Here is a 26,826-nt window from a genome sequence, read left to right on the forward strand (position 1 = left end):
GACTATACAGATAAATATCAGTATCAAATTTTATTATATATCAGATTTTAATATGTATCCAAATATACTATTGGTGATAAGAATTTTGTCACCAATTGCATTGTCTTCTCTTTAATTTGGTAAGCAAATTATATTATTATGGTTTTTAAATCATTACATATAAACATATTAAGTACATCACTTTTGTTCATATGTAAAGCAGATGTAGATAAATTTCCCTTGCATTTTTATTTAATCTACCCAACTTCTTTCATTATTAAACTGGTATTTCAAAGTAAAATTTTAAAAAGAAATGAAGTTGCATTTACTTGCAAAGCAATAAACTATCGGTACTTGCCTTGCCTGTCTAACGCAGACTTTTGGAACAAGAGAAGGGAGAAATAAAACAAAATGTTGAACCAATACTGGTCTTTGAGGAAGCAGGCAGGAAAGGAATTACACATAAGGAAATAACATTTGACTTCCTTGGTCCAGTTGGGAAATAAATACAAATATTATTTATAAATATATAGAGAGATAGATAGATACAGATATATAAGGTCTCTCTGTTTAATGTATATATAATATAATTTATATATGTGTGAATGTATATAAAGTATTTTAAAAACAACAAAATGACTATTATCCATTACCTAGCTTAAGAAATTGACTGTTACCAGTGTCTTTGAAGGCTTTTGTTTAGAAATTAATTTACTCATTCAACAAATATTTGTTGAGCGTGCACTGTGAGCTTAGATCCTGTGCTAGATATTGGATACTGTAGTTAACAAAACTGGAATAGTTCCCACCCACACAGAGCTCAGAGACTAATGAGGGAGAGAGACATTGAATGCAATCACACGAATGTAAAGACATTTACAAATGACTCACAACTATGAGTTTTGATACATTCTGGACAAGAAGGCATTGAAAACAAGCAACAGGAAAGGCCAATTTAGATGGACAGATCTACAAGTCATCTCCAAGGAACTCCTAAGCTGAGACATGAAGAACTGTTGTACTGTAATCGGTAAAAGCAGGAGAGGAAGCACATGGAGAGGAAGTGCGTGCAGGGCAGCAGGAAGCGCTAGTGCAAAGCCCCTGGGAGCACGGTCTCATTTACATATTAGTTGAGAGAAAGGCATCGAATCTACATATGTGAAAACTTAATCCAGAGAAATACTTCTCTAATATTTGCTTTCCTGTTGAGTAGGGTGGCATTGTTGACATAACATGGTAAAACTTGTGCTCGCTTTATTTATTTTTAACTTGTAAGAAATTTAGTAATCAGACATGGCAGCATACCCATTATCACACTGAGTTCCACAGTTATTTGGCACAAGGATTACGAGCTCACATCAAGGGGTTTCATTGGAATTGCTTTTACACAGGTAAATTACTTTTATGTTCTTTTTCACTTCCTTAAAATTTTGTATTGTAGTAAATATACAGCACATAAAATCTTACCATTTTATCTATTTTAAGTGTACAGTTCTGTGGCATTAAGTACATTCAAATTATTGTGCAACTCTCACTACCATCTAACTCCAGAATTTTTTTAAATTCCCATGTTCTTTTCTTTAAGGCCATTTCTTACACACACCTATACCATCACTTATTAAGTTTCCTTAAGGAAAACTGTCACATAGTCATCACACATAGCTGCAAGAGAGGCTAGAAAACGTCTCTCTTCTGGGTGGCCATGTATGTATGTTACCAAAGGAAAAAAAAAAAAAAAGAATGATAGATTTGGGGAGACAGTTAATATTTCTGGCACAGGTATGTTTTTTAAACTTTTTTTCCTTTTAAAATGCAAGCATAGGTTTAAAAAACAAGCTGTTAAGAGCAAAAGTAAATGCATATGATTACAGTAAGCATTCTATGTACAAGGCCATTTTGAGGCTGACGTGACCATTTCTATCTCTGTCCAAGAGACAGAAAAGTGAGGGAAGCAAACAGGGAGTGATGGGGGGGTGCAGAGGAAAGATTTGTAATCAAACACTGACACCAAACGCTAGGTCTGTGAAATTATTTGGACCCAGGTATAACTCTAACGAAGACCATGAGAAAACCATCACAGCCACATGCCTTGGACTTTGCACACTGCAGACATGCGTCCTCTGGTATTCATCCTAGAAGTATGCTCAGGTGACACACAGCGGACTTAGCTTGCTGGACTTAAATGGAAGAAACCTCAAGGCAAGGACTTGTATCCCACCCAGCTGCTCCCAAAAGGCTTTTGTGATTGGCTCTGACCCTATAATCACATCAGAGGGCCAGGGGTTCTTCTCTTTATCCTAGGAACCCTATACTTTGTATAACTACCACTTTCTGTGCTGTGAAACCAATATTTGATTTTAACTTCTAGGAAATGTACGTGTAAAAAAATAAATCTCTGGGTTCTTTTACCTAGTTCTTGCAATTATACCTCCTGGTTCTCCCTCAGGATACCTGCATACTGGTAATGTTTGTGTTGTTGTTGGCTTATATTTAATCCTTTGTGGTTTTATTCTATATAAATTTTCCCTTTTGCCATACTTACCAATTTCAAAATTTCTTCATGAAGTCTTTTCAAAAGAAAAGCCCACCAAATATTCAAGTAGAAAGTTAAAACATCCAGTTTTACCCACAAACTCCATGTCCTTTTATGAACCAACCCCCCCCCCCCAAAAAAAAACGCTATACTGTACTATAAATTATTTTTAGTTGCAAGGGTTTTTGTCAGGATTTTATTATTTGACAGGTTTTGATATTTTTGACAGTATTTATAATTGTGATATGAGATAATCTTTCTAACTTAACAGGGAAACTATTCATCCAGCTGGTGTTAGCAAATATAACCAGCATATAACAGGAATAAAATTGCATGCTCACAATGATATATTTTGTTTTAGAGTAAGAGAACTCTGATTTTCCATGGTTTAAGTGCTATTTAAAATTTCAAATTTTATTTCGATTTCAACTCACATTTTGCTTTAGTTTTCAGAGGCCATGTTTTCTTTTGCTTGCTTTTTTTCTCTTGCTTTTTTTCCTCTGCTGCCTTATTTGTAGACATAGCGTATGTTCATTAACTCACATGTTAATTTAACAAGTATTTATCTAATGCCAATTATGTACAAGACTTTGTGGAAGAACTGACATTAGAGCTACAGTTCGAAGGTTAAAATGGACTTTGGTAAGGCAGAGATGGCAGGGAGGGCCTTCCAGGCAGAAGGGACATGATGAACGAATATAGGGAAGTGGGAGGACTTGGAGTACTGGGACAATATCAGGTATTTCAATTGGGCTGAAGCATGACTTTCTATTATCCTGGGACTGGAAGCAGATCAGGGAGGTCCTTGAATGCCAAGCTGAGGAATTTGGCTTTTGCATTTTAATCCCACTCTCTCTGTATTGTCTATAAATCTGTTAACACCCCTTCACCTTATTGTCTGGCTCTGGTATAATTATTTTATCTGTAGAGGGTGATGTCATGGAAATAGTACTCAACTAAGAATCAAGGGCCTTGGATTTATATATTCCATTTGGGTTTAATATATGAATATTGCAACCATAATTCAAACCTCAGCAATTAAATTGGTGTCTCTCTGTGTCAAAATGTCTACAAAATGCATTTTATCTGTTGCCAGAATTTTCTCCATACCATGCCTTGCACACAGTAGGTGCTCTATAAGTGTTCGCTGGATATAATTCAATAAGAAACTTCTGAGATCTGTGACATAACAGCCGCAATGTAGAAAAATGGAGTTAGACCTCTGGTTTGGGGCTGGTGAACAATTTTCTCCTCCTGATGCAGTTCAGGGCTCTGTTATGTGCTTGCTTGTTTGTTTGCTTGTTTGTTTGTTTGTTTAGGGGAATAAAAAGTCCTACAATTACCATCTAAATTATGGCAATGTTTATTAGGATTTTCAAGCATACAGAGAAGTTGAAAGATGAGTGTAGTACACACCCACATACCCACTGTCTATGGTGGTAATGATTTATTGATCTCTTACTTTGCATCCAGCTCTGAGCTACACTGCCCCCACCAGCCCTCTGGTGCTAAGCGTTATTCTCATCATTTAACAGCTTATAACAAAAATGAAACAAACAAAAGACTGGGCTCAGAGACTTTCGCCAATGTATTCCCTTAAAGTTTTTCCGACAGTCAGTGGAACAACTAGGATTTGAACTGACTGGCTCCAAAATCTGGGTCCTTTGCGCTACACCAAGCAGCCTTCAGAATTACTGTCTGCTATCAGCCAGCGTCAAAGATTCCAAGCAAGTACCTATAGTGTGAGAAGCCTTGAATTGAGCATTGCAGGCACTAGGAAGTAGTGTGAGTTGAGGATCTTAGTGCTTTTGAGCAGCTAGAGACAAATCAATCAAATTTTAAAATTTGTTGGGTTTCTTCCATATGGAACATGCAGTGCTAGACACTTTGTAGGGAAAGGGAGACAGTGGGACAAAGAATTTAAAAACATGCTTTTTCCCCCTTAAATAGTCTAACGTAGTGTGGCTATTTAAGCCACACACATAAAAGCTTAGGTCTGAAATGTTCCTGCTTTCTCTCTGCTTACTTTGTTCTACTCACCTGCAGTCTTTCTCCTTTTCTTTTCTTCCCCTAAAAGACTCTGTGTATATCAAGGTCTTTTTCAATTTCTATTTCTTACCCTTGGGTACTCTTCACTGAGTCCTCAAACTGGCAATGACCTCTCCCTTCTTTAAATTCCCATGGCCCTTTGTTCTACAAAGAGGCAGTGTAGCATAATAGTTAGGAACACAGATGGTCTAGGTTCAGATCTTGGCCTTTCCCCTCTCTGGGTATGTGATCTTAGGCAAGTTATTTAAATCTCTGGGCCTCAGTTTTCTCCCCTGTTAAAGAGGATATATCAGGCAAGGATTCTGTTGCAGAGAACAGAATTTATCCTTGCTAATCTCAGCATAAGGTGTTATATCATGGGGTATTAATTAACTAACAGAAAATTGGAATTGCCAATGGAAAATGTCTCTTGTTTGAGCTTTCTGAAGACTCCCATGCTACTCTACAGCAACAGCTCACCACAGGAGCTGCTGCCTCTTTCATAAGCAGGAAGTCACCTGCTGAATGGAATTGTAAGGGCTGCAAGAACCATGCCCACATTCTCTGATCCATCTAGTTAACTGCATTTCCCAAGTCTACCTCTTGACACCTACAAAGGTAGTCAAGCTGTTAGCATGGCTGCTGACAAACCATATTGCTCTATATAGTTATTTTTACAAACACAAACAGCAAAGTGTGGCCTCTGCCTCACTTCCATCTTCCAAATCTTATGGGAGTATTTCTGAGTGGCCAAATCTAACTTAGGTTTAGTACCCTAGCTGCAAGGTAGTCTGGGAAATGTAGTTCCCCAGTTTCTGGCCTCTCTGTTTCAGGAAGGGACTGGTTGGTATGAATGTTGACAGCGGATCTGTCATAAATAACATCCATATGAGGATAATAAGTGTACCTACTCTGTAGGGTTGTTGTAAGAATTAAAAGAAATATAAATATAAGACTCAGTCATTGAGAGACTCAGTAAATGTAGCTGTTTTCATTAACTGCTCAGAGAGTTGTACAGGGAAAAGTCAAACCACCTTAGATATGGCTCCAATTTTTTCACCTGTTAATAAGTAACTTTGATGAACTCCCTTATTTAAAAAAGCACTAGTTTCCTCATCAGTAAAAGGAGAATAAAAATTACTGTCTACCCTATAGAGTTTCTGTTCACATCATATTAGGTTAGGTGTGAAAGACGACTTGAAAATTTTAGCAAATGCTCCAACCACTGAGATGTTACATGGGTATTAGGTGAATTAGAGAGCTAGACACCTGCTCAAATTCCAGCTCTGTCCCTGAGACCAGCAGTCGGCTTCCTGTAGTTTTATATTATTCATTCTCACACCATTTTTCCTCCCTTTAATTTTCAGAATTAGCCAGGGAAATCACACAACTTCCACATATGCCTGTGAGGATAGTAAGGCCCAGGCGCCGCCATAACCACCTCTTTCAAGAGGGGAGAGGAGGCCCTACCCAGAGCTAGTCAACACCCCCCACCCCTGAGTTATTTTCAGGAGACCATCTGCCCTTTCGACCCCAGTTCAACTGGAGGGCCATGCAAGAAGGTCCAACCTCAGAAAGAGACAGGTGGCTCCATCGTGAACACTGAAACCTACTCTCCCCAGGGAGAGAAATTCCAAGAGTTTAGCTCACTCTTTCCTGCCATAAAGTACACTGAATGTTAACAGCTTGCTCCTGTCCAAGCTGGTGTTTTTTAAATTAAGTATTGTTAAATCCATACCATTTGGAATGATGCTTCAGACAGCCCTGACACTCTTGCTTCTGCTTTTATTTCACCTAATATATTGTGCAGGGAGCCGGTAACCAGTATTACAGCAGCCGGGGCTGCTGCTGCTGCTGCTGCTGCCGCTGCCGCTCAGACACTGGCAGACAGCTTTAATTTAGATACCTGAAGAGGAAAAAAGGAACCCGGCCAACGCCCTGCTCAGATGCCGTAAGAGGCCTTTCCCAGGTTGCCGTTAGTATGGATCTAGATTACCTAGAGTTTGATGTTATTTGTCCTTGGCACTGATGAAAGTTTTAGAAATGACAAAAATAGGAGACAGAGAAGCTATCTGCTAATATAAGATACTTTCCACTGTCAGGTAACATATACCTGTAGTAAAACCTGGGCAGCCTGCCGCCTGCTCCTCTGCTTCATTATAAACTTCCCCTTTCACCACTATGACACCACTACCAACATCTGAATGTGTGTGCATGCACACATATACATGGAAACATGTATACACATATGTGTGTTTGTGTATATATACAAGATGAGAGTGAGTCAAAGTCAGAAGACCTCGTTCAAAAGCCAGTTCCAGCCAGTGGTGCCTGAGGCAAGTCACTGCATTTCTCGGAGCCTCAGTTTTCACATAGCTAAAATGGGGTGAGCTACTTAACCAACTTTACAGAGGAGTCATAAAGTCCAATGAGATTGTAGATGTAAGATTTTGTAAACTTTAAAGCTATATCATATCAACTTTATAGTTATCAAAATTAGCTCATCCCCCAATTTTACCTCGATCACCCTAACCCAACTGGACCTTGTTCTCCTGTGTCTGAAGTTACGGTAAGCGTGGGTTTGCCTGCCCTGCAGAGGGTAATGCTTGACTGTGCCACTGCCTTTCCTCGGTCCTCGGGGCACCCCCAACAAGAAATGCTACCGGCATAGGGACCAGAAGCCTGAGACACTGCAGTGGCCATCCTCCAGGCATTCAACAAATGATTTAGAGCTTAACTTAAAAACATTGTACCAGTCAGTACCTTGAGGTGACCGTCTCGCTGTACATTGACACATGCTCACAGCTCCGAGGCAGAAATCTCTGACTCAGCATACCTAGACAGTGTTGATTTCCAAAGCAGGAAGGAACCTAGACGACCATGCAAGTGGCCAGCAGTTATTCTCTTACCAACCTTTTTTTTCCTAGTCTTCTACAAATGGTATTGCGTCATCACCATCTTTACCATTATTGCTCCTCCACCACCTGTGCTTCCTTTCTGACCTACCCAACGAATGGAATGTACATGCATGGAAGCAGACAGTGGCGTTAGATTATATATTGCATGTTTTTACAGAACTAGTTGGAACCCTTTAGTTAATGACTCTGATAGAAGGAAAAAACCCTGTAGCAGAAAGCTCTAATGTGGAAAAGGGAGATATATAACATAAATGAGGGTTTATTTCAATCAAATAATTTTTTAATGTTAAAGATTTCAGATAACACCAGTCAAGCATTTTCACAGATAATAATGAACACTCTTTAGCTTATGAGAATTAGGTAGTTTTGGAGGATTTATTAAAAGAATCTTTGTGAAAAAGAAACCCATGCTTTAAGAACAGGCCTTCTGGTATGGGTTTGTACTATTTACTTTTCTAGGTGAGCAAAAGGCGGATCCTTGTATGCCCTTGACTTTCCTCAGAGGTTTGAAATGGGAATTTTACAGCTCTTCTGTCTTCAATTGCTGTGCCATGGGAAGAAGGTAACCTGAAGTTGAACAACCTGCTTTTCTTCACCTTTGTGAGAAGGAGCGCGGCAGATGCGCATGTCGGCAGACCTGCCTATAGTCACATGCCTTTATGGCTTCATCAGGTTTTCCATATTTGTGTGTTTCATGCCTCTTGTTGGTATTTTTTAATGAAAGGAAAGAACATTAATTCTAAGTGTCTTCTACCTCAACCATATCTGTTTCTCAGCTATTGGGAGACCTATAAAGAAAAAACTACTTCCTGCTGACATACCTATGGAAATGTAAGACCAAGTTTGCTATTCCATTCTTTCAAAAACTCAATGATTTCCTTAGCAGATAAGGAGAAAGACGTCTTTGTTGGACACTTGACACTTTTCTAATGCTGGAATTAAATCCTGCTCTGGTAGAATGAAATTTTTGCTGCTGGTGGGTTAACCTGACTCAGAAGCTTCCTGACCTTCTCTTGGCCTTGTCATCGTTTCACTGCTCATTAGCACTTCCTCCAGGCCGGGCCAGACCTGGAAGGTCATCTTTGCATCCAGCCCTCTGGCAGCACTGGAAGGACAACGGAGGTAAAACTCACTTCAGCCTTTGCTGCTGCAGTGTAGCAGCTCTGATAAAGGACACGAAGAAGGAGCTGAAACTGTCAGTTAAAAGGTTTCGGGATTAACTGAGGATTTGATTCAGCCTTTTTTTTTTTTTTCTCTCCCCTCGCTAAAGCAGATACTTGAGAGTTGGCAGTGTGTCAAAACCAGGCTGCTCCTCAACTCCAATTTTCAGTGCCACTCATCCCGAGTCTTTGTTAAGGGCTTCTTTTAAAACTAGTGGATCTAAATGTCTAATTGTGCATTTAGCCTTAGTAAACCTTGGATGTTTTAAATTGTCACTTTAGAAAGAATTGACTTCCCTTTCTTAGAGATCAAGCCATTAATATACAAAGTAACTTATGCCACTATTCAGGTTAAGTGAGTAACTTTCAAAAATTTATATAGTCTCCCTTTTCCAAGTCAAGGGGGAAAATAAAGAGCAACTTTATGGAAGAGGAATAAAGCAGTTGTACAGAACACATTTAAAGGGCACATTAAGTCAGGTTTTGTCTGTGATTCTTTCCCTTTATGGCATATGTTATATATTGACAGGGATTAAGTTTCTCTCCTGAATGGAACAATACAGAGTCACAGGGAGCTACTGTACTTTACAAAGCAACAGGCATCAGCACACGTAAATGGCAAAGAGAAGGATCTCACAAAGAACTAACCAGGTTAGTTAAGAGCACAGGGCTTGGCTTCATCTCGTGCAATTCTGCATCTTTTGCATTTCTCTTCTCGCTCTGCTGCGTGCTCTGGTCTTCTTTCTTTTTCGTCCTCCCCCCCCCCTTTTTTTTTTTTTTTTGCTCGCACTGTTACACTTTCTCTGTCCCCCTGGCTTTGTTATTCAGCATGTCTGATTAGCAGGAGCCTGATTGGCTGGCTGCCTGCTCGGAGAGAGATTCCATTCAGCTTACCCCCCACCCATCCACCTACCCACCCACCCCTAGTCAGGAAATGTGAGCGGGGCTGATGGAAGCTGATAGGCAGGGCTGGAGTGTTAGCACCAGGACTGGATGTGACAGCAGGCAGAGGAGCACTTAGCAGTTTATTCAGTGTCCGATTCGGATTCCGGCAAGGATCCAAGCATGGAATGCTGCCGTCGGGCAACTCCTGGCACACCGCTCCTCTTTCTGGCTTTCCTGCTCCTGGTAAATGCCTTTTCCTTTCTATACATTGCTATTGCCATTTAGTCTGGGTGCTGTTGGGGTGCTGTGTACGTGCGGGGGGTATATCTTTATCTTCAAACTCCAGGTAAAATAGCCTACATGATTAAAAAAATTCTCTCAGAACTTTAATCCCAACTTCCCAAGCAAAATGAAGTCTGCAGACTTTGTGGGATTAGTTAGAGGTCTATAATGATATCGAGACATGGACTTTGGGCTAGACTGCACAGAGTTTCTGAGCTGGGGACTGCATAAGTGGTGGTGTGTGTGCTTGGCGTTTGGGTGACAGGAGTCCTCAGATCAAACTCACCCACTGCGTCCTGGAAGTTTTTGAAGGATGGGCTGTGAGGGGCTTTTCCCCACCGCCTTTTAAGAATTCTTCTCCCTCTGTGGACATGTGCTACGGAGCCAGGTAAAAGAGGGAATGGGAGCCTCTTTGCAGCCAACCCGGATTATAGCTCATAATTACTGCAAGTCATCTATGGATACAAGTTAATGCTGGTATTTATGAATTGAGGATTATGGTCTTTGATCTCAGATCTGCTTTTGAAGAAGAAGAAAATGCTGACTTTCCGTATGGCTGCTTTCCACAGTCACAGTGATAAGATGCTCTACTCTTGAACATCAGCACACGCTGCATTTTTGACTCAAAGTAAATGTTCCATTGTGACTCATACTTGGTTTTATGGGCAGAAAATGAACATTTACTGTCCAAAAAAATCTACACTCAAAATATTAATAGCAATGCACATTTTTTAAACCAGAGTGTTCTGGGCAGGCAGCTTAGTAAACCTCATCTGAAGGTTTGATTCCAAAACTTGCACACGCTGATTCCAAACAAACGTGATTGTAGCTCTCCCTGTCACATTTGTGGCATGCCAGCACTTCCTCGGGAGGCAACAAGGCAAGAGGGGAACAAGGGAAAAATGCAACAAATACATAGGTTGCATTGATTCGTCGATAGTGAAGGAATGTTTAGTTCGGATCACACTCTGGCAAATCGATCTGCACTATAATTATGAAGAAGGGAAGTGAGCCATTTGGTACAAATTGAAAAACTCCAGGAAGATTCATCAGATAGAGTAATCAGACAGTGATTAACTATTTGATACATTTCCACTTATTTGCATCATTGTAGCCAAGAAATCATAATGCTACATTGCAAATGCTGTAAATATAGAAATGTATTTTTAAGTTTTCTTGAAAACTTAAAGGCAAACTGAATTTTAGGCATGAATGGACTGTGAGCTTTAGTTGCTCAGAGGAATAGAAAAAGTAGAATGTTTAGGTGTGCTTTATGACTACTGAAGCAAGCAACTTATGAAAGGTGCCTCATTTTTTCCATATGGGACGTGGTATTTATATACAGACCATTAGGTTGCCTCGTCTTCTTTCCTTTATGATTTAAAAAAACTGTGTGTTATTTTCCCATCTAATTGTATCATAAAGCAAATTACCAGTGCACATTGCTTTTTTGGTATCTTCCATATGAAGTATGATCTCATTTTCCTTTGGGAAAACTTTCCCATTCGGGAATAGGCTGTTTTGTTAACCATTTGGTAAATGCATCACATCCCTCTTTGATATGTTGACTTTTCATACGTGTATTTGAGCACATAATGAGACATTTCAGATTTAAAACATTGTTTAAATTACAATAATTGTATTGAGGATAAACTGAAATCGAACCCAGGTTTGGTTCACACCTGTATTGAGATGAACAGGGATCTGAGAGTTGTGTTGTGCGAGAACAGAGAGAGAACTAGCTGCCGAGTGCCAAGACTTCAGTCCTGTGCAGGGTGACAGGAGCACCAACAATACCTGCCGGGTACCGGGTGTCCGGAAGGACCAAACATGGGGCCAGCTGTTTGAAAGGCATTATAAATCATCTGCATAACACCCTTGCAGATAAGACATTTTTAAACCCATTTTACAGATAAGGAAATACTAAGCTTATATTCCAGCCCCCCAAATCAAACACATAATAGAGAGAAAATAACTTGTTTGCTTTGCACTGTGATTATAAAACATTTAGCAATGATGGCAGTAATGGCAGAGGTTGGTCTGTGGACTGTGAGATAGTTAGGCTTTTTGCATCATCTTGGCCCTTAAAGATGCGTACATATTATAGGTAATTATTACACTTGCTCATTAACTGCCCCTTTAACTTTGTAGCCAAAATTAAATTACTGGCTGAAAAGAAAGTGACCTTTAGTCTGTTCAGTAGCTGACTTAGAACTAGAAGTGCGCCTCGGCCAGGGTGGCTCAGTTGGTTGGAGTGTCGTCCCGCACACCAAAAGGCTGTGGCTTCAATTTCTGCTCGGGGCACACACCTAGGTTGTGGGTTCGATCCCTGGTCTGGGAGCCTTCAAGAGGCAACTAACTGATGTTTTTCTCTTGCATCTATGCTTCTCTCTCTCCCTCCCTCCTTCTCTGTCTCTTCTCCCACCCTTGAACCTTCTGTCTAGATAGAGAAACTGAACTGGTTGGCTTGTTTTTCCTCTAGTTCTTTTACACATTATAAGAGTCTGTCTACTTCTGTAATTAATTTAAGCAATTTTGAAAGACCCCTTTAATTTAATTGGAAAACATCCTGTTTGTTTAGTGGCAAGCTGGTTGCAACTTCAAAACAACCTTCATATCACTGACGGCTGAATCATCTGTGTCTGACTTGGTTCGTGACTGTGTACAAATATTGAATGTTGTTTACCAAAGTCCTTTTTATTTGGAGCATTATTCCTGAGAAAAATGAGGTCGCTTTGTCTTTTGGATCTGTTTTAAGCTACCACCCATATTTTTATGCAAAGCTCATATCAGAGACTTTATTTTTGTTCTGGACACCTAGGACAGTAGTACTGATCAAGAGATTTTCATCCTGATATTCAGGTCAAATCAAGCCACATAACCCCACTTCCCACATCTTCCCACTCCGCTTCCCTTTTTCATTCTCCCTTTTTTGTCCCAATTGTTTAGCTCAAAAGGAATGTTGCAGAAACCATGACCAGCCATTGACATATGTGTCCATCCAAACTTAAAGTCAAATCACTTCTTGTCAGAAAGGCATTTCATCAAATTTGCATTTGCTTTTTGTTTCTTTTAAGTGGTTTTAAGCTCTTTCTCCTGCTATTGTGGAAGTTGCAAGAGTAACACTTGGAATTATAATAAAGTACATGTGTTTTTCTGTTGAATTTCTTTTTCTTCTCTGCACTAATTTATACATGGAAACTAGTCAAACACAATAGCCCATTCCCTTCAGTCACTCTGGCAATCTCCTCCACTATTATCTAAGTGGATCTGTCTTGGATGGAGAGAAGCACCATTAGCTTGTGGAATGAATGTTAAAGCCCTCATTTACAGCAGACGGTGGCCTGCCCCAATAAGAGTGAGTGTTTGTATGTGTGTGTGTGTATAAGTGTGTGTGTGTATGCACAAGCACCTTTCTCTAAGTGTTCATTCTACATCTTTTGTGTATTATCATGCCTAGATTGTCTTTAAATCAAACTTAAGGATCCTTTTACATAAATCTGCAAAACATAGTGAGGCATTTCTTTTAACATTATTTTCTTCATGCTTTTGTGAAGTTTCTTGTCTAGACATGGTCAGCTGCATTTTTGTTTTCTCAGGCTCCTGTTTTTAGTGTTTCAGTCTGTTCGGGACCATTATCTGCCTCCGTTATTATTTTCATGTGAGCCAGTGCTATTGCTTTATATAAGCTGAGAGAAGTATGTCCAATAGTGGTCACTAGTGAACTACAAAAGAATCCTGTTACACCAGGAATTTTTTTCCTTGAAAGACTACTTGGATATTGAAGACTTTTGAGAGAAAGTGAGAGAATAAATAAATGAATGCATTTGTGCATTTCAGTGAGTGTTAATACATGTTGATTCCTTTTTATCGATATGTTCATACACCAGAAAATAGTTCTCTAGCATATCATGGGGTAAGCTGTTACTCAAACATAGTAGTTGCACAGAGCTCATTCTTATATCCTTATAACTACATTAAAGGAGATTTGATTTCTGTAATTTTAATCGGTGAAGTGTGGTTAACCTCTGTACTTCATACTCATTTTTTTTGTTGTTTTTCTTTTCTTTTTTAAAGAGAGGGAGAGAAACATCAATGTGTGGTTGCCTCTCCCCGCACAACCCAAACTTGTGCCCTGACTGGGAACCGAACCAGCAACCCTCCAGTTTTCAGGCCGGCACTCAATCCACTGAGCCCCACCAGCCAGGGTGTACTCATTTTTTTTTTGACCCAGTTATCTTTTTGCACTTTGCACAGGGCTTATGTTTGGATGAGACATGATCTGGTATTTTGGTTCTCCCCTTTATTATGACTTAATCAAAATATAATTTAAAACTTTTTCAGGAAAAAAATACAGTTTCCTGTGAATTTCTGCATTTTCAGCAATGCCTAGTAGAATGCCTCATATATACAGGCACCCTAACTGTTTGTGAACTAAATTAAGAGAAGAAAGAACTTATGGAGACCATCACACAGTTCTCTAATTCTCCATGTATTTGGTGTTTTCTAACTTCACATGTCGAGTCTGGTTTCTCTGGTTAAGTGACAGCTGTGCTTTAAATTTGTCTATTTCAGGTTTCAGGTCTAAGTTTCTCACACCTAATTATTTAAGTTCCATTCTACCCTTCCTTCATTATGCATGTTCTACTAGGTCTCATGAGCCAGGTGACTCAAAAGTGACCTCTTCATAATGTAAAAAGTATAGCCTTTTTTGGGGGGTGGGGGGAGCATTCCTTGACTCGTCATGAGTTGAGATAATCACAGGAAAATGTGTCTAAGTTTTACAGTCTTGTCATTTTTACTTTCTTCTTCTAGAGAGCTGGCTTCAAACTTTGTGTTTCACCAGAATGAGACAAGTTCATGTCATTTTCTGTCTACATCATAACAGCCATACCATGTGGTTGAATTTGGGCTTGATTGGCAGTACTGGCTCATGCGCGATGTAGGACTGGTATACCGGGGTGACGTCAGTCCTAAAGGATCCTAACTGAAATACGCCAGCACAGCTGTGTAGGGAGCCTGCCTGCTAACTGGGGGAAGCTGTTGCTATCAACCCCTTCTTTCCATGAGCTCAAAAATAAGTGACTGTATCTCCCGAATTCCCACACTTCAAAATTAAAACCTACATTGAATAAAGCTTAACTGTTCTGATTTCCCCTTCCTGGGACTTTGCTAACTCGAGTACCTAGCAAGTATCTACTTGCTCTGCATGTAGGGCGAGTAGAGGTTTTCTGGCCACGTCACAAAGATGCCCCGATGGTAGCAGCCTCAGCCAACAATGACCTCTGACTTTTTATCTGTTGTATTTCCAGAAGCTCGGTATTTATTAGTCAGTTTGAATGTTTTCCTATATTCGTCAATGGTCTCTATTTCAGTCATAGAAATATATCTTATCTCATTGATTATTTAACCTTCATTAAAAGAAATACTGTAATTTCTCTGTTTGACTACCCCACCCCCAACTCCACCAATAATATGTATCTACATATAATTAGCATTTAATAATTGTTTTTCAGAGGCACAAGTACCCAATCATATTCTCTATAATATTTTCAATTGCAACTTCTTCCAATCCTTGTGCTTCCTTGTGTTTATCTCTGTCACTGTGCTTCTCAGACTGTGCTTACCTGTCTACGCCACAAAGTTGTGGGTGACAACAGAAGTGACTTGCTTCTCTCAGAATATCTGGTAATTAGATCTCAATACATTTTTTAATGAATGAATAAATGGATGAATAAGAATAACTTGGCAAAAGAAGGTAAAAAGAAGATAAAGCACATGTAACAAGGGAAAATGTGAACATGTATTTCACACGTGAGGCATTTCACTAACTCTGATGCTGATGAGACCTAGTCAATAATCCTAACAAATTTCAAAGAGGAGACAGCTACTTTGTTTCTCTCTCTCAAACATGTCCATCCACACAATGAGCAATCGAACAACAATCCCTTCTGCTGTTGTTAATTAGAATGAATTTCTCACACTTCGTATATTTTTAAATTTATTTAGTTCTCAACTATTTTTTCTTTTATACAATTGATCCTCAGGAAAAAAAATGATATTTACATTAGCCACAGTTTTATAGAACTGGAAGGTAGTTATAAACTCTCCTTTTAGCAGAGATAGTGCAATGGAATCACAAAAACTCATTTCTTTTTACTACTCAGCACAAAGATATACTGTATTTGCCAGCCTTCCCTGTGAGTGGATGCAGCAATATGAGTGAGTTCTAGCCAATGGATTATAGGTAGAAGTGAAATATTGCACTTCTAGGCCTAATATCTCTCATGTAATCCTCTAAGCACAAAGCACCCTCTCTTTTTCTGCCTGCCGGGTGCAGAGAATCCAGTAAAGAACTTCAAGACCTTAGGGAATGGCAAAGTCACGAAATGCAAGGCCTTGGTCCCTGAATGACTACATGGAGCAGAGCCCCACTCTGCATCTCTCGCACAGTTACATTTGTGAACATGCATTTAACCGTGAGCAAGAAATCAACCTTTGTTGTGCTAAAACACTGGGACTTGCAGGAAGGTGTTATTTGTTAAACTGCAAACCTTTTCAAATAACATATGCTTCCCATTTAGATAACAAGCATGCTAGTACCTACTGATAAAGAAGTACTGATACTCCTTTCCATTTATCATATGGGAAGATTGAAAGAAGAAGATGCCATGTCATCCTAACGGTGGTTTAATCTTTGTGGTTTGCAACTTATCACAGACCTAGAGCATGCTAAGTACTCGGGGGTATGTGCCAGTACTGCAGGAAAAAAAGGAAAATGGGTTCACATTCATTTTTTAAAAAACATAACATCCAGGAGTGAGTGGAGAAGCAAGAAATGAAGAAAGGAACCAAGAAAGGCAGGGCTGTGGTGAACAGCTCGAGTCTAACCTCCTGGAGCAGAGCAGAACATACCAACCTGGTCAAGGACACAGAACCATACAGACCTAAGGGGCAGGCAAAGAAAACAAAAAAACATACCAAGATGCAGACACTGAGGCACAACACCCGTGCAGTTCCAGAGACAGATGTCAGAAACTAAAGGAGTGAGCAAGTGACAGAGAGGGAAGCAGACTCCTACAGCCAAAGACAAATGTTTCACACAGCAGCATATGAGGTAAAATGCACTTCTTGAGTATACCTGGTCTCAGACAGTTACTGATACATTGTTCTAGGAGGTCATGAGAGTGGCACTAGTTTTAATGTGTAACCATCTGGCCTACAGCACAGAGCCCAGCCCAGCCACGTAACTCACTCCCACTCCTGTCTCCACACCCATGCAGTGTCGCTCATCCCACCTGACTCTCCAAGATGCCATGAGAGGCAAATGCAGCATTTGATGTTGAAGTGTTTCGTAAACTTTTTGATACTACAAAACTTCAAGTGATTACTTTAATTCATATAAAAATCATTTATTTATCGCCAGCTGTGTACCCAGCACAGAGCCAGGATCCAGGGAAGATCGATTAAGACACAGTCTTTACGATGAGGAGCTTGGTGGTTAATTGTGGTGTCAGAGTTATTTTTTAAGTGTTTCAGAAAACGCTTCTGAAGGCAGTAGTTCTGTGATGGCTTCTATTTTCAATTGTTCAACAAAACGGCTCTTCTGGTAACTGTCTGCACTGGTGCAGATTCTAGCATTTAATTCTCTTATCTATGTGTAAATGTAAATTATGGCTTCCCACAGATTATTAATGTGTTATTTTTGTGGATATTATCAGTCAGTATCTGACTTCAACCATTAAATTTTCCCCCAATTTCCATAGTTCAGAATATCAATTTGTGCAATATAACACACTAGAATAATTTCTGAGTTAAGATAAATTTTTTAGTGAAAAATTATCTCAAAGCAAATTCTTATCATTGTGAGAATTGCTATTTATTGTGTGTGGCCAATATCTAGGGAGTCTCCATCTGCCCCCTTCTCATGGGAGCGCCATGCTGGCGAACTTCAATCTGAGGTAGTTTCTACTGCATTGTTCTTGCTTTGTAATAACTGAGCCGTGGAAAAAACCAAGCATATTCCATTTGAAATTATATTTCTGCAAGCATGATTACTATAGTAGGTTGCATCTCCTTTCCTCCCTAGATTTTTATCTAAAGTTCTTATTAAAAATTAATTAATTACAATAAAACTCACAAGGCGTTGTCCATGGAAAGGGGGATAGTTGAGAGAAATAGTAGAAAAATCACACGTATGAGCATACGCCATTTTTAATACAGGAGATTTATTCCACTTCTGAGGCAAGAAATTGCAGGACTCTAATAGTTTCACCACCTGTGAATTATTTGGGTGCACCTCATAAGCGGGTTCTTTCTTCTATTTGTTTAAAGAAATAAGTGGTATGTTCGCCAATTCTACACTACATTAATTTTCACAGAGTTTCCATTTTCATCTTCATTGCTTTTTCAGATTTTTTTCCAAAGCTTCTGCCATTCTTCAACTAAAGCTTTGGGTATTTTCCCCGTCAATTTTTGTCCGGGGACTTTCTCTAAGCCCATTCAGTCTGTTGGCATAAATGCTGGGACAAAGGAGGGAAGGAGTGTGATAACCTAAGACATCCTGGCATAAATTCCGAGAGCCCTAAAGGAATGAGACAGGAAATTATGAGCAACCTATAATAAATTCAAACTGTACAATAAAATAAATACACCTTACTTCGTTCTCGTAGTAAGGTACGGTAGGGTGTCCGGTTTCTCAGCCTACGTTGCCGCCTATAATCTCAGTCACCATTTGAAGTCTGCCGGAATATTGTTCAATGATGTACTTCCCCGATAGAACCAGAACTGAAAAAAGGGTCATGGAAACACTGAGCACTCCTACTGTTCAGGTGCTGAAGTGAGATTTAAAGGAAAGATTTTAGAAGCAGTCTGGTTTTTCATTATAGTTGTTATTTATAACCATTGGTCATTGAGATCCAATACAATCTCCCTCATGTGCCACACACTTTTACTCTGGGGCTTGTTGCTGGTCTGAGAAAACAACCGTAGCTTGAAATTGCTGTTACTGTTAGTTTAATTGACATTTGGGATCCCAAGATATAGATTTGTAATGTTTTAAAATTAAAAGGAATTTTTGAGGTAGCATAAAAGGAGACCACAATGGACTGTGATATCTTTGAAGGCAGGAGTTTGGTTTTATTTTGTCTTGGATATCTTTATATCTCCAGCACCAGGCAAAAAGTTGAATAAGTAAATTAACCACCTGTTCCAGCCCTTTAAATTTGCAGATAATTGAATTTAAAATATAAATGCATGCAAAGAGATTTGAAACATATTTGCCAGGAACACCTAAAAAGTAGGATCCCAATCCTGGAAGCTGGATCTCTCTCCTTTGAGTCCATACTCCTCTGAGAAAGAGTTTATTCTCTATTATACTGTGTAGACTCTAAGGCCCTTTATGGAAGAGCCAAGGGAGCTGGCCTTGGTGGAAAAGGTTGAAATGTTGAAATGCCACATGCAGAAGCAACCAAGGGACCAATGAAGCTGGTGAAAAATCATCTTGTGTTAGAACTCAAGGACAATTGTTGGCTTACAAACCTCAGAGTGACCAGGCAAAAACGGGAGACCGAGCAGTGTAAAGCTTGTCTTTCACACTACACTTGTGTCATATCAGTAAGCTTCCTTTCTCTTGCTTTCTGTATCAATGAAAATTGCAAAAACTTTTGGTGATATATTGGGTTGGCCAAAAAGTTCATTTAGTTTTTACCATACAATGGCTCTAGTAGTGCTCAGTTGTCTCTAACTTCATGTGAAATGACTTTGCTAGATTGTACTGGGACAGCTGTCATATCATTATGCATTTAAAAAAACTTACCAAAATTGGTGAATTTTTGTGCAGCCATTTTAATATTAAGGGTGGAAGAAAATACACAACATTTTTGGTGTACTGTCCTTTATTATTTCAAGAGAGGTAAAAACACAATTGAAACACAAAAACTGATTTGTGCAGTATATGAAGAAGGTGCTGTGACTGATCAAAGGTGTCAAAAGTGGTTTGTGAAGTTTCTTGGTTCTGTTGACATTTTGGCCAAATAATTCTTTGCTGTGGGGCTGTCTTAAGCATTGAAAGATCTTTAGCAGCAGCCCTGGCCTCTACCCACTAGAAGTCAATAGTGGGAGATAGCGGACATACTCAAAATGTCCAAATTAGTAAAGTTATTAGTGAAAATGAATAGTGTGTCTTTTATTTTACAAAAAATAAATAAATGGACTCTTTAGCCAACCCATGCATGTGACAATAACTTCATGCAGGACATTGCACAAAATAGGTCTCCAGGAAGTGTTCACTCCCTTCCACCTGTGCAAAATAGCATATTTATTGAGAGTCTGCTATGTGTGAGGCACTGTGCTAAGTACTGGGTATACTCTGTTGAATAAAACAGACACAGTTCTAAAGATGGGTCTTTTCTACCTTTAACATCAAAAGCACTTGGGACAGGGAGGGAAGGAGGAGGCAGGAATTAATTGGCTAGGACGTCCCATTGGGTTCATGGGGCCGTCATGATATTATTTTCTTTAAACTGTATACTTAACCATTGCTGATGTAAGGGGGTCTCTGCCTAAAGAAATAGACACATTATTCATTATTTATAGTGATTCAAGAAAGAATGTGTTAGAAAAACTCCAAAACTCTAAAGATTTATATTCAAGGTCACTCGAGTTATGCTATTTTTTTTTTCCTGGATTCCTCTTTTTTAGTAATACTAAAATCTAAGCTTAATGAGCGTATTACTTTGTCTCTGTGTTTATTGGACACATAAACACCTGTCTTTCCCATCTCAGGACTATGCTTAAGTAGTGAAACCTTTAAACTGGCCCCTCATTCAAGAGAAACAAAGGCCTCAGTGGCATATAGGACACTAATGAAGGTAGGGCTTTCCTTAAAAGGCTTCGCTAGCTCTGTGGAAACCATTAGTAGGTAGGACCTTGACAATTCTTGGAGCACCACCCTGATGACCAGTTGGCATGTTCTCAGCGCTCTGCTGGGAAGGGCTCTGGTGTTTCAACACCTCTGCCATGTCTCTGTTGCCAGCCCCGGCCTGCCTTAATCACAGCGGGCATTCGTAGCCCCAGAAGTTCCACCTGGCTCAGTTCAGTTCCAGTATTGCTGGGACTCACATCGGTGAGACTATTTGGCCATAGACTCCAGGATCTTGACTGTGAGCAACCCATTTAGTGGTTTGTGTTCACTTTAGAGTTCTAGATCATTGAAAGCAGTGATGCACAGTCTTTCGGATTTCATAGACAATTAATATTGCAAAAGTAAATAAAGATATGTTTGCAAGTAGGTAGAAAGTATGGAAAACATACAAAGTTTCCAATTTTTCTACTCTGTTAAGGCAATAAAATAAACTTCTCTCACCATAGTTTTATGAATGAGATAATAGTTAATGCGATAGAGGGTGTTTGCTTCGATGAGAGATGCACTCTACGTATATTAAATTATCTAACTCTCAAAACGACCCTATGGAGTAGTTGTAATTATTTTCCTCATTGTACAGATGAGGAAACTGAGGCACAGAGAGGTTATATCACATGTTTCAGGTCAGTCAGCGAGCAGTGGCAGAGTGCAGATTCGTACCCAGGCAGAGGTCAGTTGTGGTTCCCAACTCTGCCATTTTGTTTCACTGCTGCAAATGAAAGGTTATATGAATAAACCAAAAGTTTCAAATATGTAATTTCAGAAGAAAATCCGACTCAACACCTAATTCAAAATCTAGCTTTATGAAAAATTAACCTGTTTCCTTATTTTTCTCTTTATTTCCTCTTTGTGTCCATGAACACCTTGTCATGGACTGGCCTGCTCTGTGCCAGACACTTACATTGGAACACGGAGCTAGGCAAGACACAGTCATACTACCCAGGAAACTCACAGATTCCAAACAAAGTTCTAAAAGGTAATACAGACAGAGGCTGAGTGGAGGAAATAAGGTGTGCAGGAGCACAAGGAAGGACCCAGGTGAGGGAAGCTGGCCCTTATTGTCTGCAGAGTCAAGCTCTGGGCTAGGCACAGAATAGCTTAGCTTTGAGGTGGATCACTGAAGGTAACATGAAAGTAGGGACACCTACAATGAGCCTTACAGGATCAATGGGGGTTCAGCAGGCAGGCAAGAGAGGGAAAGGGGACCTTCCTCTTCCTGGAAGAGGCACCTGCGTGGGCAGAGGCACAGAGGAAGGAAAGGAAGGTGAGTTCACGGAGCACTGAGTAACTCCCATTGGCAGGAGCCTCGCATGCCATGCCCAGGGGCTTCAACCCAAGTCTGTGTTTCAGAGAGACTGCTATGGTGACCACATGGAGTGGAGAGGCCCAAAACCAGAAGGCAAGTTAGAAGATTGTTGCTCCTCTCCTGGTAGGACGCCATGAAGGCAGAGCATCCACATATATGGATACAGAGATCTTTGCAGGAGAAATTCCTTCCTGTTACATTTTGCAGCATCAGAGACTCTTAAAGTCTGTGTGCTGGGCTCTTTAGGTCCCACTGCTTAGCATACAGCCTACAGCCTTGCACTGAGTATGTGCTCAGATCTTTGCTGAATAAATGTGTGATCAAGTGAATAATTGAAGGCCCCCTTGTTCAAAATTGTGACCTACAGTCAGAGAATTCCACCCTCTCCCCGCCAATTATGGCAGGTCTTCTGGAGAAGCAAATTTATCAATATCCTAAAAGGTTAAGAACTTTCTGTCACTCTCTCAGGAGTTAATACAGGCCCAAGCCTTCTAAAGAGATTGCCACCCTGTGTGACTTAACCTATAGCGGCTATTTCAAATGGGTCTGCTTGTGCTTTTTCAAAGCTTTACCACCTTCCTGTAACATAAAGCCTATAGCATGGAGTCATTTTTGGATCTTGGGTGATTATTGTAATCAGAGAACGCAGTGTTTTCCTGTGGTTGTTTATTTATCCATCTGCTTTCTCACCCAACAGAGCCCTAGTCAGCTCTTCGGATTCACATCCCAGTTAGGGATCTTTCCATGGGAAGCCAGCGAGTGTCTTCGCCCTAATTCCTGCAGTGCTCCGCATCAGCTAATATGGGCTCCCCATGTGAAGTTCCCTTTGCAAGCAGCTGAAACTCCAATAAAAGATGCAGCATTAAGGGCCCAAATTTAAGTTATCTGCCCTGATCAAATATTAATTGTGGTCTTCAGAAGTAATCAAGCCATATCTAACATTCATACATTTATTATTTTATATTAAAAATATAACGTGACCTCCAAAATAACCCACAAGTTTTATTAAAGAAAGTGTGACTTAAATGTTACATTTTAAGACATTTTAATTTTTTTCTTTCTGAATCCAAATGCTAAGGCATCAGATTTTTAACCAGGCATTGGAATCCTATAGGTATATAATTTCTTCATCTCCTAATGATGAATAGTCTCCAGTGTGCACGTAGCTCTTTACTCAGCATTAGTACAAAATTGATTATAGCTTGGCCTCACCTCGTAAAGTACGTTTGCTTTGGAACAGCATCAAACAGGTATTTATGTTTGAAATCATATGGTCCTTCTGACTTTCATTCTAATTTTGGACACCTACCACTTTAACTTTCCTTCCTTCTTCCTCCAAATTGACTGCACACAACATAAAAATCTCTTCAGACTTAGTGAAGGGGAAAGAATGTGATTTTCAGTTTCCTCCTATGTGCCAAGTACTGAGCTATTTATTTATTGATGTTACCTCAGATAAGCCTTACCATAACCCATTTCACAGATAAGAAATCTGAGTACCAAAACCTAAAGGGCGGTATGAATTCCTCTGCTTTTAGCGTACGTGTATTCAATTTTCTTAGCAAACAAATCATATTAAAATATGCAGTACAGACTTTTTTTTTCCATGTTGTTGGAACTGTGTTATTTGGACTCTGTCAGCAGGAGCCTCCCCAATGTGCTGAGTGATTTCCACAGTTTCAGAACCAAGTTCATTAGAGTTCACTGCTTGTACCGTATTTCATCGATCCTAAGATACACAATTTTTTTCTTATTTTAGAAACTTGGATGCATCCTATAATTGATAGCAGGTTGCAGTTTAATGGGTGGCTTTTGTTATTCTTCATGGTACATAAAATAACGTGACTTCATTCTATGGCATCTTGGATTCTATGAAATACTGTCAGGGTCTTTTCCATAGCTGACTAATGAGAGCACAGGTAGGCTTGAGATTTAGCTGCAGAAACATGATTTATGGACTTATCTCCTCCCTCCTTCCATCCATTCACCATTCGCTGATGCAAATGGTTTCTGCCTTTGTTGCCAATCTGCAACATTGCAAATTTGTACATTGAGCTTACTTGCCTTCTGTCTGGTCTGTGCCATACCCAGATCAAATCCTGCTTGCCTAGGACCTCCTTTCTGTGTGTGTGTGTGTGTGTGTGTGTGTGTACAGCTTTCTTATCTGTAAGCACTACAGGGGGTGGCAAAAGTAACTTTACAGTTGTGAGTTCACAAAACAAGAGTTTATTCTTGTATTGTTTTCCATATGAACAACTATAAACCTCCTTTGCCCATCCCGTGCAGTGTAATGCAGTAGTTCCCTATTTTTGGTCAGTATCAGGATCAGCCGAGAACTTGTTAAAATTATAAAGGCCCAGGCTCCTCCTACGTCAACAAGCCTGGGCCCCTGTGTATTTTATTAGCTCTCCAGGTGATTTCTGATATACACCAGGTTGAGAATGTTCCTGGTGTGTTTGTTAAGAGTAGGAACTCTTGAGCCAGACTGCCTGGACTCAAATCCTGGCTCCTGCAGTGTAAACTTTCCGTGTCTCAGTTTCCTTGTCTGCAAACCAGGGACCAATAATAGCATCTACCTCAAAGGATTATTGTGAAATTTAATAAAACGAGTCATGCAACATACTTAACACAATAGCTCACACACGTAGCAAGTGCCCAATAAACATCAACAGTTATTACTCCCCTCCGACAGCCTAAATTCCTCTATCTCATTCCCAGAAACCAATCTGTTATCTTTTCCCAGATTCGAGGCAGCTGATAGCTTTGTCTGGTCACTGAACTCTCCCATACAGTCTCAAAGAAAGGGGCTGGGAGAAAAACTGGGATTTCCTTTTAATATGGGTGGTGGTAGGGCGGGTCTGGAGCCACTGAAGTCAGGGATTCTAAAACAGATAAAGGCTGGTTTTAAAAAGTCATCCAGTGAATTCACTCATAACCATAGTCTAATTCGGGATCCTAACTGTCCTCCGCATCAAAATCACCTTTTATAACTTGGCACTGAAAATATCTGGGCAGCCACAAACCTCCCTCCCACTAGAGAGGCCTGACATTGGCGATTTTCCTTGAGTTCCAGGTAATTTGAGAATGTAGCCACAGTTGATAAAAACTGATTTAATTGACTATTTAAAAGATTCTAAACACCTCTCAGCCTGTTAGGGATTTGTCTCATCTTTGAAGATGATTTATATAACACTTCCCACCTCAACAGCAACAACAAAAGGAATCCTTTTTTCTTCAAATAGAAATATTACTATACCACTTCCAATACTCATATAGTTGATATTAATGCACTTTCTAAATTTTAAGTGTGTGTGCATGTAAGAGAGAGAGACAGAGAGAAGAGACAGATAAAAGAGAGGGAGGATTGTAATGCATAATGTGGAGACGATTATATCATTGGTTAGGTAGCATTCACAAAGCGTCCCGGAACTCTTCCAGTTAACAGTATGTAATGTAATCTGAGGTATAATTTACCAGGCATTTAAATGTGTGAACTTCTTATTCAAAAATAGGAACCATGCACATTTTCTACAAGATAGAAATTAGAACCTTTCTGAGCCCAATTTGAAGAAACAAAACAAAACGGATACTCCGTAGATGTCCAGTCTTCTGCATATGCCAGTCATCTAATCTTTTATGTTCTTTTTGGGGTGGCGATTGTGTCAGATTAAATATTTGGTCTTATTTCCCCCTGTTTTCCTAAGACAGCCGTGTTTAATTACTATCCAGATGAGTGACTTACTCATCCATCCTTATCTCACTGACTTAATTAGTCATAAAGAGACTCTAAATTCCTCTTATCTGTTGGGGAAGTGGTTGTAATACCAATTTTTCTCTTGTCCTTTTTACAGCCACCCTGCATCCCCCGGGCTTACTGGTCCCTTTTTTCTGAAATGCCCATAAACCTGCTGTGTCTCAGAGGGATATTATGTGGATCAAATGAATACGTACAAGTACTCTGAAAACTGTAAAACTCAAATTGTATCATGCCCTGCTCCAAAGCCTTCTTTGGCTTCAGCTATCAGCCCACTCAAGGACTAGTCCCTCAGCTGGACCTCAAGGCCCTATCCCAGAGTGCCAGTCCAACCTTATTTATAGCTGTTTTGAGGCACTGAGAGCTGAGCTACAGAGGAACTGACCTGGCCAGAACTGGAAGCACAGGGGACACCAGTTTTGTATCATGTAGTGACACGAAGAGTTCTATTTAGGGCAGCAGATGGGATGGAAAAGAAGGAACAGAAAAGAAAAACATTGCAGAAGTAAGATAGAGTATCTAGTACAGGTCTGTGTATGTGTGTGTGGATGGAGGGCATGGGGTGAGGTAGAGGACAGAATGATTGGAGGGAGGGGAAATATTTTCTAGAAATGTTTATATAACTGTGTCAAAGGAAGGACGGCTAAAGGGTTGGGGACCCAAACACTGAGTTCAGTCTCAGACATGTTGGGTTGAGGGAACTTAAACAAGCCACTCAGGTGAGTGGACATGGAAGCCTGGAGATTGGGGTGGAGGTATTTTTGTGTATCATCTACAAAGAGAAGAGTTCAGTGAGGGAGAAGTACGTAAGAAAACAGGACAGGAGAGAGGAGCAGGAGCCCAAGGACAGAATTTTGAGATTCCAGAATTTACTAGTCAGGATGAGTAAGACAAAGCCAGGGTGGAACAGGCCAGTCGTCACAGCCAGAGGAGCCAGGGCAGCATATCCCACAGCCAGGCCTGAGGAAAGGTCATAGGATGTGGTGAATTCCAGGGTCCTGATGGATTTCAGAGGAGCTGTGTCACTCAGGGGTAGGGCAAAAGCCAGATTGCAAAG

At 40.0% G+C, this 26,826-nt stretch overlaps 1 protein-coding gene across 3 annotated transcripts in view; it reads left to right on the forward strand.

Annotated features, from left to right (window-relative positions):
• ADAMTSL1 (ADAMTS like 1) overlaps positions 1–26,826 on the forward strand; it is an 892,695-nt gene that overhangs the window by 476,575 nt on the left and 389,294 nt on the right. The window contains exon 1 of one of the 3 annotated variants that reach the window (XM_045193737.2): positions 9,551–9,746. The exons of the other annotated variants lie outside the window; for them this stretch is intronic. Coding sequence (XP_045049672.2) covers positions 9,684–9,746 — 63 coding nt within the window. The 5' untranslated portion in view covers positions 9,551–9,683. Of the gene's footprint in view, positions 1–9,550; positions 9,747–26,826 lie in introns of those variants that run through there. 3 annotated transcript variants of the gene reach the window in all.

This window comes from Desmodus rotundus, chromosome 1 (genome assembly GCF_022682495.2).
Source record: "Desmodus rotundus isolate HL8 chromosome 1, HLdesRot8A.1, whole genome shotgun sequence".
Lineage (NCBI taxonomy): Eukaryota > Metazoa > Chordata > Mammalia > Chiroptera > Phyllostomidae > Desmodus > Desmodus rotundus.